Source organism: Tachysurus fulvidraco, chromosome 12 (genome assembly GCF_022655615.1).
Source record: "Tachysurus fulvidraco isolate hzauxx_2018 chromosome 12, HZAU_PFXX_2.0, whole genome shotgun sequence".
NCBI classification, from domain to species: Eukaryota; Metazoa; Chordata; class Actinopteri; order Siluriformes; family Bagridae; genus Tachysurus; species Tachysurus fulvidraco.
The window spans coordinates 15,322,525-15,337,554 of NC_062529.1; the positions used below are offsets into that span (position 1 = coordinate 15,322,525).

The 15,030-nt window shown below is 35.9% G+C and overlaps 4 protein-coding genes across 4 annotated transcripts; all 4 read left to right on the plus strand.

The window, feature by feature from the left end:
• Positions 1–3,773: 3,773 nt before the first annotated feature.
• On the plus strand, positions 3,774–5,986 carry LOC113659408 (B2 bradykinin receptor-like). Its single transcript, XM_027172163.2, has 2 exons — positions 3,774–3,926; positions 4,433–5,986. The coding sequence occupies exons 1-2, from the start codon at positions 3,781–3,783 to the stop codon at positions 5,427–5,429; spliced, it is 1,143 nt and encodes a 380-aa protein (XP_027027964.2). The 5' UTR covers positions 3,774–3,780; the 3' UTR covers positions 5,430–5,986.
• Positions 5,987–7,370: 1,384 nt separating this feature from the next.
• Positions 7,371–8,417, plus strand: LOC113659287 (B2 bradykinin receptor-like). The gene has a single exon (XM_027171964.2). It carries the CDS (start codon positions 7,371–7,373, stop codon positions 8,415–8,417), a length of 1,047 nt encoding a protein of 348 aa, XP_027027765.2.
• Positions 8,418–10,023: 1,606 nt separating this feature from the next.
• On the plus strand, positions 10,024–12,582 carry bdkrb1 (bradykinin receptor B1). The gene is made up of 3 exons (XM_027172049.2): positions 10,024–10,198; positions 10,541–10,773; positions 10,853–12,582. The coding sequence occupies exon 3, from the start codon at positions 10,855–10,857 to the stop codon at positions 11,908–11,910; it is 1,056 nt and encodes a 351-aa protein (XP_027027850.1). The 5' UTR covers positions 10,024–10,198; positions 10,541–10,773; positions 10,853–10,854; the 3' UTR covers positions 11,911–12,582.
• Positions 12,583–13,077: 495 nt separating this feature from the next.
• Positions 13,078–14,257, plus strand: LOC113659461 (G-protein coupled receptor 4-like). The gene has a single exon (XM_027172270.2). It carries the CDS (start codon positions 13,114–13,116, stop codon positions 14,017–14,019), a length of 906 nt encoding a protein of 301 aa, XP_027028071.2. The 5' UTR covers positions 13,078–13,113; the 3' UTR covers positions 14,020–14,257.
• Positions 14,258–15,030: the final 773 nt, after the last annotated feature.

Below are 15,030 nucleotides of genomic sequence, written 5' to 3' on the forward strand. Positions count from 1 at the left end.
TCCATGTTGCTGATTTTTGTTCTGCCTTCACTTGTGGCAGCATTTAGCAAAGCCCTATACCGTAACTCACTTCAGTGATGATGTCTAGAAAGCTGAGAGAATTAGTTAGGTTTAGTCGAACCATAATTTGTGTTCAGACACACAATAACAAAGAGCAGTTGCAACCATCTTACTTCAGACAGAAATGCAGTCTATCTGAGTTACCTTTTAAACAAAACACTTGAAATAACTGCAGCACTGAATATATTTCTAGGGAAGGTTATAGTTATGCATCTTTTAGGCTTTCAATTCAGAAATATTCAGATTCAGTACAGACAAATAATTGATTTACATCTTTGTTTTTTGTTTTTTTAAGTTTGTACATTTTCAGGCTTATGTACAGTAGACATACTTATCCCTTAGCCGTGCGTCATCATGTTTGGAAAGTGCAACCATCTGAGGTTTCATGTGTAAATGTGGGGACAGTTGACTGTTTGGAATGGAAAGTTCTGCTGTCTCATAAAGCTTGCCAGAGCTAACTAACCATCATTTGCTAGATGTTTTAAGACCAAAATTTTAAAAATATACTTCTGGGAGGACACACAGACACCATGTCTGCTATATTTGGATGCAGAATAGACCAATTTCTGGTGGTGTGGAGTTCCAAAGCAAATATACAGATTTATCAAAAAACACACATACTATGTGTGTGTCCTTCACTTAAATGAAAAGGAAAAATGTGCCTTCATTGTTTGAGTACTATTGTTTCATATTTGTTTTCCTATCACTAAGAGTCACTATGTCAAGTGTTTACTTCCTGCCTGACAATAACATAAAAGTGTCAGGTCACAGTATGCAAACAAAACATATTAACCTGTTAATGGTTGTTACGTCACTGGCCCAGAAAGATTTATGTTCTCTTCTGTATTACGCATAAGCACCATATGGCCACTGCCAAAACATACAAAATGGCCACAAAATAAATAAGTAAATGTAAAGCTAAGAAACAGCTAATGTAATGTTCTTACCATTTCCTGGGTAAGAGAGAAGTCTACTTATCATTACCACTGCTTCTGCTTTCAAAGAGTAACTGTATATAGTATAATTATTGCAATTATGGGCACCATAATTGCAATGGGTGGTGCAGTGTGTATTCTCACAGCTCAAGGGTTGGGGGCTTGATGGCTTTGTGGCTTACGAGATTTGTGAAGTGTTGCATATTCTTTTTTTAATTTGTGGGTTGGGCCTGTGTTGGACTGGGATCCTATACAGTGGTGTGTTCCTACCTTGTACTAAGTGTTTTAAAGACAGTCTCTGGCTATAATGCCACACTGGTAAGTGTAAGGTGACAATATAATATAACAGAATGAATATTTCACAAATTTAATTAAGCTCAATTTTGGAAAAGAAACAATCGGTATAACCTCACATTATCACAACCTCTTGCCTTTGTTGCCTCTAGCTTGTTTATTAGATCTAAATATAAATTAAAATCTTAAACTTTTTACATTATTATTCAGAATTTTTATATTCCTTTAAAGCTGCTTTGTGACAAATAAAATGTAATTTTATTAAAATGTCAAATTTAAAATGTCAAATTATTACAAATATGAGCTCAGCTGTGCCACTGGAGTGTATGTGCTTAAGCTGGGAAAATAAATAGTATGCACGAATATGTACCCAACAAAGTGTTTAAATTTACCTTAATCTAAACTGCTTTAATTAACAATTTCCAAGCAATAGTGCATGCAAGAGTGAAAAGCTAAGTAATGGGCATTTTGGGTCAGAAGCAAGCCAGGTCATTTGGATATTACACACACAAGGCTGGATCTTTAGGCAATTTTACAACTAAACTCAGTGTATAGCTAAACGCTGTTTACAGCTAAACCCAGCCCTCTGCGGTTAAACCTTCATCTTGTCTATAGACATATTTGCAGGCTTAAGATGTAAACTGAGAATGCTTCTCTCATGTATGCCAAATCTTCATGTATGCCAAAATATCTAAATACTTGTAATAACAACTGCACAATGTTGGAAGAAGTATTAGTTGCAGGAATTTGGAATATTTATCTAAACAAAGGAAATATTTTTACAATACATCTATATAGTTCTACAGATTTGTACAGTCTATGCCAATGAATTGGAGCTGTTCTGGTCATACTAAGACACTTTATTATTTTCTTTTATTCTGTATGTGCTTACATATCATGATCATGAACATTTGAGTGAACATTGGTTTTATCATCTGTACATTCTGGTGGAATTGTGAAATCCTACATTTGTGGGTTTTATCTCTTCATCCTAGGGAAAAGCCACAACAGAACAGAATCTGGTCAGTTAGGTGTAAAAGGGTTTTGACTTTGGTATTCTTAGAATCCAAGCAGTAGGACATGGAAAATTTAATCAGGAAAAAAACAGTGCTCATCTTTTCTGGGTATTATGAGGGTTTACTGAAATCATTATAGATAATGAAAAGCTAGTTGGCTTCCTTGAACTATTAAAGATATTGGGTTTATTAACAATGACCACATACACTTTGGATTCATACATCCACTTTGTGGCATATGAGAAAGCTGTTTAAGGCAGATGGAAGTGGGCATGCATTTTAATTTTTTTCATAAATATATATTTCCATTTGTGAATGTAATTACAAAGTTTTAGCCATGTCTCTGTCCACAAACTTGGAAAAATTTTCATAGTGTTGATCAATCCATATGGCATGAACAAATATTCCAAAAAAAAAAAAAATGGGCAAAGGTTTAGATTGTAAGCAAATAGACATAAAACAAGATAAGACATAGGGCAAAGTAGTTAAGCATTAAAACAGTACTGGTCCATATGCCTATGTGGTGCATAGGCACATGTATATATGGTCATAAAATCACAGAGTGCACTTGACAGCTACTGTAAAAGTACTTTAATTAGAGGTTTAATGCATTTTTCTCAGTAGAAACTACAGAGAGAAGCCTCACAAGGGAAATCTGAGAGAATGCTTTTACCCAAACATAAGGACAATGAGTACTAAGCTATAATAACTGGTCGATAATGGCAATTAGCTGGATACACACAATATGTGTACAACTCAAAGACAGTTAAGTGGTCACACACAAACTTTGTGGTCAATTATGACAAAGATAAGCGTTCTGTGTAAGTGAAAAGCCAAGCGAATTCCCCAATCAATTACTTTTTTATTGGTAAGTATTGGAGAGTAGTAAAGGCTGCTATTAAACTATAGGTACACTGTAATAAAATTTTTCCAAATCACACAATTTTGAGGAGGTAAAACAACTTATTCATGCAATATATCTTCTATTCAGAATTAACTATTTGCTTTATTCAACCCATGTGTGAGGCAATTGCCATGATCTGTGATAAAACAGTATAATTCTTTTTTTTTTTTAATTGTATTCTCCAGGTTCACCATCTGTTCCTTACATCATCCAAGTTTACTTTTTATCTTTAGCCACAATTTCCCCTGTGATTTCCCCTTAAAGTTCAGCATTCATTTGTACAAAACATCATCTCATCCAACCTCTTTTTCATCACATAAATATTTATGTTTGTAACAGTTGGAGCGTTGGTGGATATCTAAACATTTTGCTTCAGAGTCATAAATTAAAATAGACTTAAGCCATTATACAATTAATCTTTTATGAACATCAAATAAAGTAAAGAAACATAGACTTTGAATGTGTTCAGAAAAAAATTTGACTATATTTGCATTCAGAGGAATAGAAATGTTTTTTTCTTTGGTCCAGGAAACTGTGGGGGGAAAAGGGAAGAGGAGGGAAAAGATTTGGAATGACTGCTTTAAGATCCAACTCGCAGTGTTTTAAAGCAGTCAGACATGTGGTTTGCTCTGTAGAGAGGGAGGGAAAGTGGCGGCAAATTGTCAGAGGAAAACAGCAAATCTGGATTGATTTTCGGAGTCATCCCATTCAGACGAGGTGCGTACAGCTTTTGTCTGTCCTTTAGCCTTGAATGAAATAAAGACAAAAGAAGATAATCCCTATAGGTATATTGTGCTAAGGATTAAATAATCATTGTTTTAGTAAGAAAATATTGACTTGTATCATAATATTGGATTTGGTTGTAACTTAAAGTGAATCATTTCCATCAAAACTAAGAAAAGTTGTGTTAAATAACTATAAAGATTGACAAAGTAGCATATGCATGTAATTTGCCGATTCTTCTTTTCCTTCATCGCTTTTTTTCCAGTTTTTTTAACATTGTTATTCATTTCATCTACAGACATTGTTAATCAGTTTATTTCAACTAGAAGAGATTTTTCTCCAGAATTGTAATTATGAAGTTTCTGAACACAATATTATAGAACTGGTGTTTATAAGTTAGAACCATCCGTTATTTGAATATACTGTATGTTGTATGTGTTAAATTAATATGAGACTAGCTAATTTAAAAAGAAAAATCACAAGAAAAACTCTCTTGACAGCTACCAAATGGAGACGGACATCCCAGGAACAACACCCTTACCCTTTCCCACCAATCTCACAAATCATAGCCTATGTCCTGATCCAGAGGCATGGGACTGGTTGTACACCATGCAGCCAATATACATGTTTATAATCTGTGTGCTAGGAATCCTGGGAAATGTCTTTGTCCTGCTAGTATTTTTCCTGCATAAGAAAGCCTGTTCTGTGGCAGAGATATACTTGGGGAACCTGGCTGCAGCTGACCTCCTTCTGACAGCTTGCCTACCTTTTTGGGCCATCAATGTGGCAAGTGAATTCGAATGGCAGTTTGGCTCGCTGATGTGTCGTTTGGTAAACACGGGCATCAAAATGAACATGTACTGCAGCATCTACTTTCTGGTATTGGTGAGCGCAGACCGCTACCTGGCTCTGGTGTTTGCACTGACTTATGGCAGAATGCGGCGGCCCTGGTACGCCAAGCTGAGCTGCTTGGCTGTGTGGATTCTGGGTATCATCCTGAGTGTCCCGACACTTAAATTCAGGGAGGTCATGTACATCTCCAAGTACTCAGTCACTGCTTGCATACTGAACTACCCCAACCAAACGGTGAAGCTGGTCTGTGACATTCTGCTTGTCCTGCTGGGCTTCATCATCCCTGTGACTGTCATTTCCTTCTGCACCTGCAAGATTATACAAGCATTGCACTGGAAAGTAATGGAGAGGTTCAATGCAGTAAATAAAGAGAGAAAAGCCACGGTGCTGGTGCTAGCTGTTCTTCTGGCTTTTCTGCTGTGTTGGATTCCTTTTCACCTGGTAACCATTTTAGATATCCTTATAACATATAAAATATTAAGTGGGTGTACACTACAAAATGTCTTGGATATCTGTAACCAAATATTCACATATTTGGCATTGAGCAACAGCGTGTTAAATCCAATCCTCTATGTGATAGTTGGCAAAAACTTCAGAAAGAAAGTGAAGGAACTCCAGTCATCAACACGGAAAACATTTGCATGATTAATAAAAAGCAACCAATTTTAGTCATTAAAAAAAAGAGGAAATAAATATTTGCTTTTCAAACAGATAACCAGTGCCTGAGACCAACACTGTTTTAATGTCCTGAGTTAGGTAAATGTTGTTAATTTATATTTCTCAAAGAAATTTAAAGATATTTTACAGCCTTTGTATGTGTTTGTGTTATACAGCATATCATTGTATTATTGTACTATTGGATGTGTTTATGCACCAAATGCAGTTGCAGCAATACCAGGTATAATAAAGATTTATATTAGTATAATTACTAATCAGGCTAGTTAAGAGACGGCAGTAATTAACACTGTTTATGCAATATTCAGATATATTTCATTTTCATATGGGGACTTCTATAACAATTAAAAATAATTTCTGTTATGTGTTTTTTTTCTGAAACAATACATATACACTGAATAAAGGGTTTTTTGTTATTAATTTAATTAAGTAGTATGTCACTCTGGATAAGGTCATCTGCCAAATGCTGTAAATGTAAATGTAAAGGTAAGTAGTTGTTGATAGTTTGCTCAGACCTATGGACTTCATTAACAACAACAACAACAACTATATAATAATAATAATAATAATAATAATAATAATAATAATAATAATAATAATAATAATAATAATAATAATTCATTTTAATATATCTTATAAAACTACTCTGTATATGTGTGAGTGTTGTAAATAAATTATATAATATGTGATTTCTAGTCTGCTTAAATATGTGTTATATGTGAATGGGTGTATTCATGCACAACAAAGAGGTGACAACTGTACCAGTCTCCAATGAACAGGGTTAAAAAAATAACTGTATAAGTATAATATAGTTTTCAAATTATTGTATTTTCAGGATATTTCTGAAATAGTCTCGTATGTAAACTACAGTGGTAAAATCATAGTGTCTGAATGTCTGAATCAGTTTTTAAGTGCTCTGGACTGAATATGTGAAGACAACATTAGTCAAAGTCTTCAAAGTATTTTTCCAGACAATAAAGGGTGGGTCACACTGAGTCATGTGTCACAGTCTCGCCACTTGTGGAAAAAAGTGGTGTGGGTTATGTTTTCCCTGAGGCTGTTGCCTGTGAGACATGCTGTTAAAGCAGATGCTGGTAAGTAGTTTCACCCACACACAACCACAAAGACACCCCTAGCAATAAACAAAACTTTATCATCAGTTTGTGTAGGTGAGTACTGGTAGACTGTAAGCAACATGGAACATATTTCTTTAGCTTTCAGGAAAGGGAATGATTTGTAAACACCATTCTCAGTCTTGTAATTATAATCTGAAAAGTATATGTTACCGTTTTATACCAAAAATACCAGTAGCAATTCAAGCCAAAGTATTAAATAAAGAAATAGAAATTCATATTCCAGCATAACACAGCTTAAAGTCATGGAAGTTAAATATTTTGCACAAGTAATAGTATTCACAGTTTTATATGATTCATAACAGTGGCTAGCTAAGTGCTAAATTCCCAGGTAAACATCTTATTTAGAGAAATTGCCAGAACACCGATATAACTTATTGTTACAAAAGAGACATGCAAGTAGCACAGATCACATGATATTTATAGGCCACTTAATACTCATTTGTCATGCCTCATGTAAAAGGTGCATGGCACACTGAACAAGGCCGTTATCCCAGTGTGAAATCAAGCAGATAAGATCGACCATCTGTTGGCTCCATTTGATGTTCATCACAGCATCATTTATTTATAGAGTTCATTAGCTCCATTAGCAACCAAGCATAATCTTTGTCCTCTCTCTAATAAAGGGGGCTGCCTCACTCTGCTCTGCCTTTCAAAGTCTTTTTGGCTGCTATTCTCACTACACCATCTTTTTTTTACTACCTCTTACTATAAACTCTCCAAACAGCATTCACAACACTTTTTCTCAGTGTATCCAATCCCTGGAGCAGCCTTTTTGATGATTTTCAACATGACTACTGTTCCATCGCTGGCACTCTCAGACTGGGAGCTGTTGCAATGTAACCACACAGAGGCTTGGGAATGGGTCTATTCCATACAGCCGACCTACATGTCTATCATCTGTGTGCTGGGTGCATTTGGCAATGCCTTTGTCCTTGCTGTGTTTTGCATTCAGAAAGGTCACTGCTCTGTGGCAGACATCTATCTGGGAAACCTTGCTGCTGCTGATCTCTTCATGGTGTGCTGCCTTCCCTTCTGGGTCATCACTATAATTCACAAGTTCAACTGGTACTTTGGACAGCCCATGTGCCAAGCGGTCAGCCTCATAATTGGTATGAACTACTACTGCAGTATGCTGTTCCTCATGCTGGTTAGTTTGGACAGGTACCTAGTTCTGACAAGGCCGATGTCTCTGGGGAGACGGAAAGGCACCAGCCATGCCAAGGCTATCTGTGTGGCTATTTGGCTCACAGGATTTTTGCTCAGCCTTCCAGCGTTGTTGTTTCGCTCAGTGGAGTTTTTCCCTGAATTTGAGGCAGAGGCATGCTATATGGATTACCCTCATGATGGGTGGAGACTGCGTTACAACATGACGGTTAATGTGGTGGGTTTTCTGGTTCCTGTACCCCTTGTGTCTTATTGTAGCTACCATATCATTGTAATTCTGAGTGACAAACAGGTGAGGAGGTGTTCAGCTGTGAAAACAGAAAGGAAGGCTGCAGTTTTGGTGCTTGTTGTTCTGTCAGTATTCATTCTCTGCTGGCTGCCCTTTCAGATTTTTATATTCCTCGACACACTATATTATTTTAATGTCATATCTGGTTGCCTCTGGGGACACAGTCTGGACATAGGTACACAGCTCTCTACTTACCTTGGTTATAGTAACAGCTCACTCAACCCTTTTCTCTATGTGATAGTAGGAAAACATTTCAGGCAAAGGGCTAAAGGAGTATTTGCTCAGATACTGAACTGGGGGCGTTGGCGAGTCTATCCAGCTCACAAAATCAACTCCAGTCTAAGATATACAGAGGGTACAAGAGTGTAATCTACAGTGACCCCTGCTGTTATGTGAATGTTAGATGGTTGGCAGACTATCAGAGCTTTTTGTATGTTCATTACATATTGTATACAGACATAATTTGTTTTGATTTATGTCTGTTCTGTGTTCTTCATCCAAAATTAAGTTTTCTTTTTTAAATTTGGAACTCTTGTGGTGCCAATACAGCTGTTTATGCTTATGTGCTTTTTAGATTTTTTTTCTCCCAGGTCCTGTAATAAATGACTCTAATATAAATACATTTAACCATCTTATTGCTAAGTGCAAATAAAGCTTTTCAAAAATGTCTTTATGTGTGACATACTTGTGTGACAGATTATTTTATACAAGATAGTGTTGGAAAAAATCTTGATATGTGCTCTTATTATATGAACTATTACAATTGATGTTGTAGGACATAGGGGTGTAGGCCAGATATTGTAATAGTGTTGAGCTATATGAGTTATATGATTATAATATATGTGTATATGTGATGTGTATATGTATGTGTGTATATATATATATATATATATATATATATATATATATATATATATATATATATATATATATATAGTGTTAGATACCTTGAGACAAGTGTTAACAGAGATAAGGTGGTTTATTGAAGTTATAAAACTCAGTACTCAGAACTCTGAGAATTTGAGAAAAACAAGAAAAAAGGGAACCTGTCCTTTAGGAGAGAACAGAGGAACTAAGGCTTAAAAATAAAAATGCATGTGCAGGCCCAGTCTGGACAAACAAGACAGACTGAGATCATAGTCTTGCAAACTTAAGGTGTCAGCATAAACAGATCTCCACATATATGCAAAACAACATTATAAAATGCAAAAGCTTAACTTAAGTAATAATGCAGTACTTCTACTAATCAGATAAAAAACCTAATCGTAAGTCAAATACCGCTAATATATAATCCAGTTGATTTGGAACCTGATGTTACTGTAATCAAGAAACTCATATCCTAAAATATGATCATAAAACGTTGTATGTCATAATCATATCCTAAATCAGAACTCCTATACCATAGGTGATTGTAGGTGATAGAGTATCATCATTGATCATTTTATATCTAGAGATGTGATTAATGTAGGTATTAATATAAGTAGATATCTCATACATAGGTTTTTGTGTATGTCACGGTTGTCGTATTCATGTGTATGTATGTGTACGTATATAGGTCTATGATCAGTGGAAATCATATACAGACAAAACATAGAAAAAGATAGAGAAAAACTCACTCATTGTAATTGTGTAAAGGGAGATTGGGAGATTGGTCCACGAGACATGTCTTCTGTGTGATACAGTACGTGACAGGGAAGAGTACAAGAAGTTCTCTGGAGTACATTTTAACAACAGTTTTGACAATGCAGCATGTTTTTTAATAATAAGGCAGAAGTCCTGCAACAGAAAAAAACAAAAGGCCAGACTTGATTTTCGGTTAAAGGCAGACTTGTTTTCGGGGAAATGAGGGGGGGTCACGGGGTGATTCTGTAGAGTCAGGAAAAAATCCCAGACAGGTCAGGTGGATTGACGTAAGAAGGTATAGACGCACCTAGAGGTGCCAGGGTATATATTGAGGAGATTCCTTTGGAGGGGGCACTCTTGCTCCTGCTTGCTTGCTTTTTTTGTGTTTGAACTCTTTTGTGTGGTATGGGGATGCACTGTTTGGGTTTTTTCTTTGATACTTTCGACTTAAAAGTTTTTCCTCCTTGAGCTCAATGGAAGCAGTGGCTGATCAGCACCAATAAAGAGTTTTGCTCATTCTCATCCAGGTCTGGAAAGTTTTCTTATTATTCAAATTCAAATAGTATTAAGTACAAAGTTTAAAGTGTGATTAATTAATTGGTATTAAAATATTAATAAGTATTATTAAGTGTTAGTAATTAAGTATTTATTGTATTAATTAATTAGCATTAAGTTTAATTATTTTAGTATTAAGTGTGAAAGAACAGAACCAAAAGAATATAATAAAGTGTATATACATGCCAAATACACATATACAGTATATACATAAAATATTTTTATATTTTATATATATATATATATATAATTATACAAAAGGTCATCAGAAACATTTATTACACATCTACGATTTCTGTGTGTGGTTTTATCAGTTTTTCAGGGCGCAAATTTTGAAAATATAAACAAGATTAATCACTCAAGGCTTGTGGGAGGAGAGGAGAGAGGAATGTGGTTATGTACACTATGATGTTCGCTCCCTGCTCAGTAATTCAAGAGAAGCTTTGCACTGAGAGAAATCAAGGAACGCTACACTCCTTCTCAGCAGTGTGGATTACATTAATAGTTATAAGTATTAGTTTAAATAGGACAAAAACTGACTTGTAAGGTAGGTTTTTTCTGAAAAGTTTCAATACAAAATAATGCAGTGTGGTGTTCTTTTTCAAAATTGCATTTTTATTTTTAAGGAATGGATCAAGGAGAACATGAAGCAATTACCCAGCTTCAAAATTCCACACTTGCACCACCTACAATGTTCAACTCATCAGACTGGCATCTTATTCATTCTATTGTTCCTCCGTATATATTTATTGTGTGTTTGGCTGGGATTCTGGGCAATGCTTTTGTATTGTTCGTGTTCTTCTTCCAGAGGGGCAAGTGGACTGTGCCTGAGATCTATCTGGGAAACCTGGCTCTAGCTGACCTGATCCTGCTGGCCTGTTTACCATTTTGGGCCATGAACATCCTCAATCACTTCTACTGGCCATACGGAGAGTTTTTGTGTAAAGTTGTCAATCTCTCCATTATTGTTAACATGTATGCTAGCATTTATATGCTGGTGATGGTGAACTTAGATCGCTACCTTGCACTAGTGCTTATTATGAAAGCCAGATGGCTAAGGAGAAGACGAAATGCAAAGGTCATGTGCTTTTGTCTCTGGCTTTTTGGAGTGATCATGGGCATACCCACTGCTGCTTTCAGGAGCGTGCAGGACATCCCAAGTTTTCAGAGAGCAGTCTGCATTATTCATTACCCTTTTGACTCCTGGAAACTTGCCCACCATCTTCAACTGGTCCTGCTGGGCTTTGCTCTTCCTCTCCTGGTGATTGTCTTCTGTAGTTGTAATATTTTGTGGGTCCTTCACAAAAGAATGGATGGTGTTATTCCACAGAATAAAAATGACAGAAAGGCCACAGTGCTAGTATCTGCTGTGACCCTGTTTTTCTTCATTTGTTGGGCTCCATTCCATATTTTCACCGCCCTGGATATACTTTGTGACCTCAACATCCTGGATCGGGATGCCTGGGATCATATCTTAGATGTCGGAAACCAATTTACCACATACTTAGCGTTTTTGAACAGCTGTCTTAATCCACTGCTTTATGTATGCAGTGGCCAATACTTCAAGAGGAAAGTCATTGATATCTATAAAAGAAGAAAGAGCTCAACTGGGTCAGTGGCCAGCACGTTACAACGTTCAGTTATATCAACAAGGAGTGATCAAATAAAAACAGCTGTTTTGTAGAGCTGAAATATGTGCATATTGTTTGTGTGTGTATGCGTGTGTGTGCTTGTGTGTGCTTGTGTGTGGGTGTGAATGTCTGCATGTGCATGTGCGTGTGTGTGTGTGTGTGTGTGTGTGTGTGTGTGTGTGTGTGTGTGTGTGTGTGTGTGTGTGTGTGTGTGTGTGGGTGTGGTTGTGTTTGTGTGCGTATGTTTTACATTCGCCAGTTAACAAATTTAGTGGTAGAAATCAGCACTGTACTGCATGTTTCAGGCACAAATGATTATAATCAATAACCAGCTGAGTGTTCTGGATATACTCAAGCATTTTCATGTATATATAACAGCACTTCTGCGTACTTGTAAACAGTGAATAAACAGCTACCATACAAGGCAGTCTGTTAGAGGTTTCTAACAGTACTGCTGTTTTGTGTTGACCTTGTGTTGACCCATGCACCACCCATTTAATATGTTAATATGTTATGAGCCTTATTGTTTATGGAAGTTTCCTTCCCTAAAGGAACATTAAGTCATAATGTTATGTACACTACCGAATATGGATTTTAGTCGTTTGACAATGTATTTACTAATGAATTCTCATTTATTCGTCTTGTTATGAAGCAGGTTGGAAAAAGAGCTGAGTATATGTAACCACATAGATTTGCTTTTTGAAAAATAAAAGTCTCTTCTGCAATGTCTGTAAGGAATTTATTTTTGTTACCAGTTCACCAGTGTACCTTACCATATATGAGTATAAATATTCCATATATCAGCTGTTAATCTAGCAAATGTAAATGTAAAGGAAACAAAAGTAAAGCTTCTGCATTCCATGCTTCCTCTGATGGACAGGAATGCTCCTCCTCCAGCTCCTCCAGTATGTCAGTATGTCTAAGAGGGATTCATTCATATATGACAACATTAATTTCTGTTATTCCTTGAGCAATATATTGTGCCATTGCTCAATCGGTTAGTTCTGGGGAGAAAAAAGCAGATTTCATATCATAGGAACTTTTTCTTAGAAATAACTTTATGTGCATGATGTGAATGGGTGTATTTGCATTAACTAAATTTGCATATGGCTGGAACACCTACTCAGACCAGAATCACTGTGATAAATACATGCCTACAGCCTTTTGAGTTAAACTTCCATGAAGCAAGCATGGACGAAAATGGATCCATCATCAAAAACTATTCTTGTACATACAATGATACAGTGTCTGTCTCCATGTACCCAGCTGCTTACTCTCTCTTTTTCATCATTGGACTTCCAGGTAACTGTTTGTCATTGTATGTAGCATGGGTGCAAATGCAAAAGGGAAACAGCATGGCAGTCTATTTGGTCAATCTGTCTATATGTGACTTGTTATATACCATCACCTTGCCTGTATGGATCATAAATGCTGTGTATCACCCAGTGAACAATACCCTCTGCAGCCTCATCGCAGTGATCATGTACAACAGTTTCTATGTGGGTTCAGGATTGCTTTGCTGTATCTCTATGGACCGCTACCTTGCTGTGGTATTTCCTCTGTACTTTGCCAAAGTGCATACAGTGCAAACAGCAGCCTTTGTGAGCATATTTGTATGGCTTATAGAGATCTTTGTGAACATTGGCCTGCTGGCATACACATACCAACTGCAGGAATTCTCTGCTAGTCGACTGTGTGAGGTGAAAACACCTATGGACTCACACAGTGCCAATGTGGCTATAATTCGGGTTGCACTGTCCTTTCTTGTTCCTTTGTTCCTGATGGCCTTTTGTTTTCACCAGATCATGATGTCTATCAAAAGAAGTGTATCCACATCAGCTAGCGAGCGTGTGAAGATCCGAAATCTGCTCTGCCTTCTCTTGGTTGTATACATGGTTTCTTTCACCCCCTACCAGGTTGTCATGTTTGTCAGAGGGTTGTTGGAAAATAAAAGCGACAATTGCGAATTTGTCCAACAACTAATAAACTGCTATGTGGTGTTTGTTGCAACCACAACAATTAATAGTGTATTAGATCCAATTGTGTATTGTTTAAACACTGAAAGTTCCAAGGCAGAGATACTAAGGGTTTATACGGTGTGTCGGCATCGGTTATCTCAGGCTGTTTCTGTAATGACATTCTCCTCCTCTAATGACTGTTAATACAATATTTTTGTCACTTTTTAAAGCAGATATTCCAAATTATAATATAAAGTCTATGACCTTCTGATCTGATGCAATATAAGCAATATATTTTACTGTCGTTTTGCATTTTGATTTTTGACTGTTTTTTTTAAACTGCTGAATATGCCCTACCTTCATGAAGATAGAAGAAGAATTTGTTTGATGTTTGATGATAAGAATGCAAAAATGTCTACATGTCTACAATGATGAATGTAAAGTAAGCCTAGTCCTTTTGCTGAGTGCCCAAACATTATTATTATTATTATTATTATTATTATTATTATTATTATTATTATTATTATTATATATTCTGCAATTCCACTGAAACTGTTTCATTGAGTAAAGAAAATAAAATAGCTACTAACGGGTGTATAGCATAAATTTACAAGCTACAAGCAAAGTAGTAATAGCTGTAAATACTAATACTATAATACATAAATAGTAATAAATATTAGAAAAATGTTTTGTATATTTTGATTTTTTTTATACTAACTCCTTTACTATATATTATTTTGTAAACTGTGTGTAGACACTTTCCAGTAACTGTTTTATGCATTTACATTTGTTTGCCTGCAAATTTGCATGATGTGTTCCTGTGGAGGTGAATTAGCTCCTTATATGGATCCAGTTTTACAACCTATTTTAAGAGGTGTTTTGCATAATGAAGATAAATAAAATACAATACTATAAATGTTCTGTCATACAAACCTCATTTAATTTCTTAAATAATCAGCTCCAAGTACTCAGCTGTTTATATTCAAAGCTATATCAGTACTGTCAGAGAATTGTAGTTTTAATAAAACAAAGTTACAAACAAAATCAATCGTGTAGCATCAATCATGGGTTGAAAAACCTTTATGTTTGTACCATTTCCAAATAGGATATCAGCACATCTCACGTCTCAAACATTAAAAAGAAGACAGTTTCATAGCTTAGCGAATATCTCAGCCCCCATTAAACCAAAACAAACTAAACTTTAAATGGTAATTT

Excerpts from the sequence above, each read along its gene's own strand:
- LOC113659408 (XM_027172163.2), top strand. The coding sequence starts at position 3,781 with ATGACTGCTTTAAGATCCAACTCGCAGTGTTTTAAAGCAGTCAGACAT. Across the intron at positions 3,927-4,432 it reads AGTCATCCCATTCAGACGAG|CTACCAAATGGAGACGGACA; the intron begins GTGCGTACAGCT and ends CTCTCTTGACAG.
- LOC113659287 (XM_027171964.2), top strand. The coding sequence starts at position 7,371 with ATGATTTTCAACATGACTACTGTTCCATCGCTGGCACTCTCAGACTGG.
- bdkrb1 (XM_027172049.2), top strand. The coding sequence starts at position 10,855 with ATGGATCAAGGAGAACATGAAGCAATTACCCAGCTTCAAAATTCCACA.
- LOC113659461 (XM_027172270.2), top strand. The coding sequence starts at position 13,114 with ATGTACCCAGCTGCTTACTCTCTCTTTTTCATCATTGGACTTCCAGGT.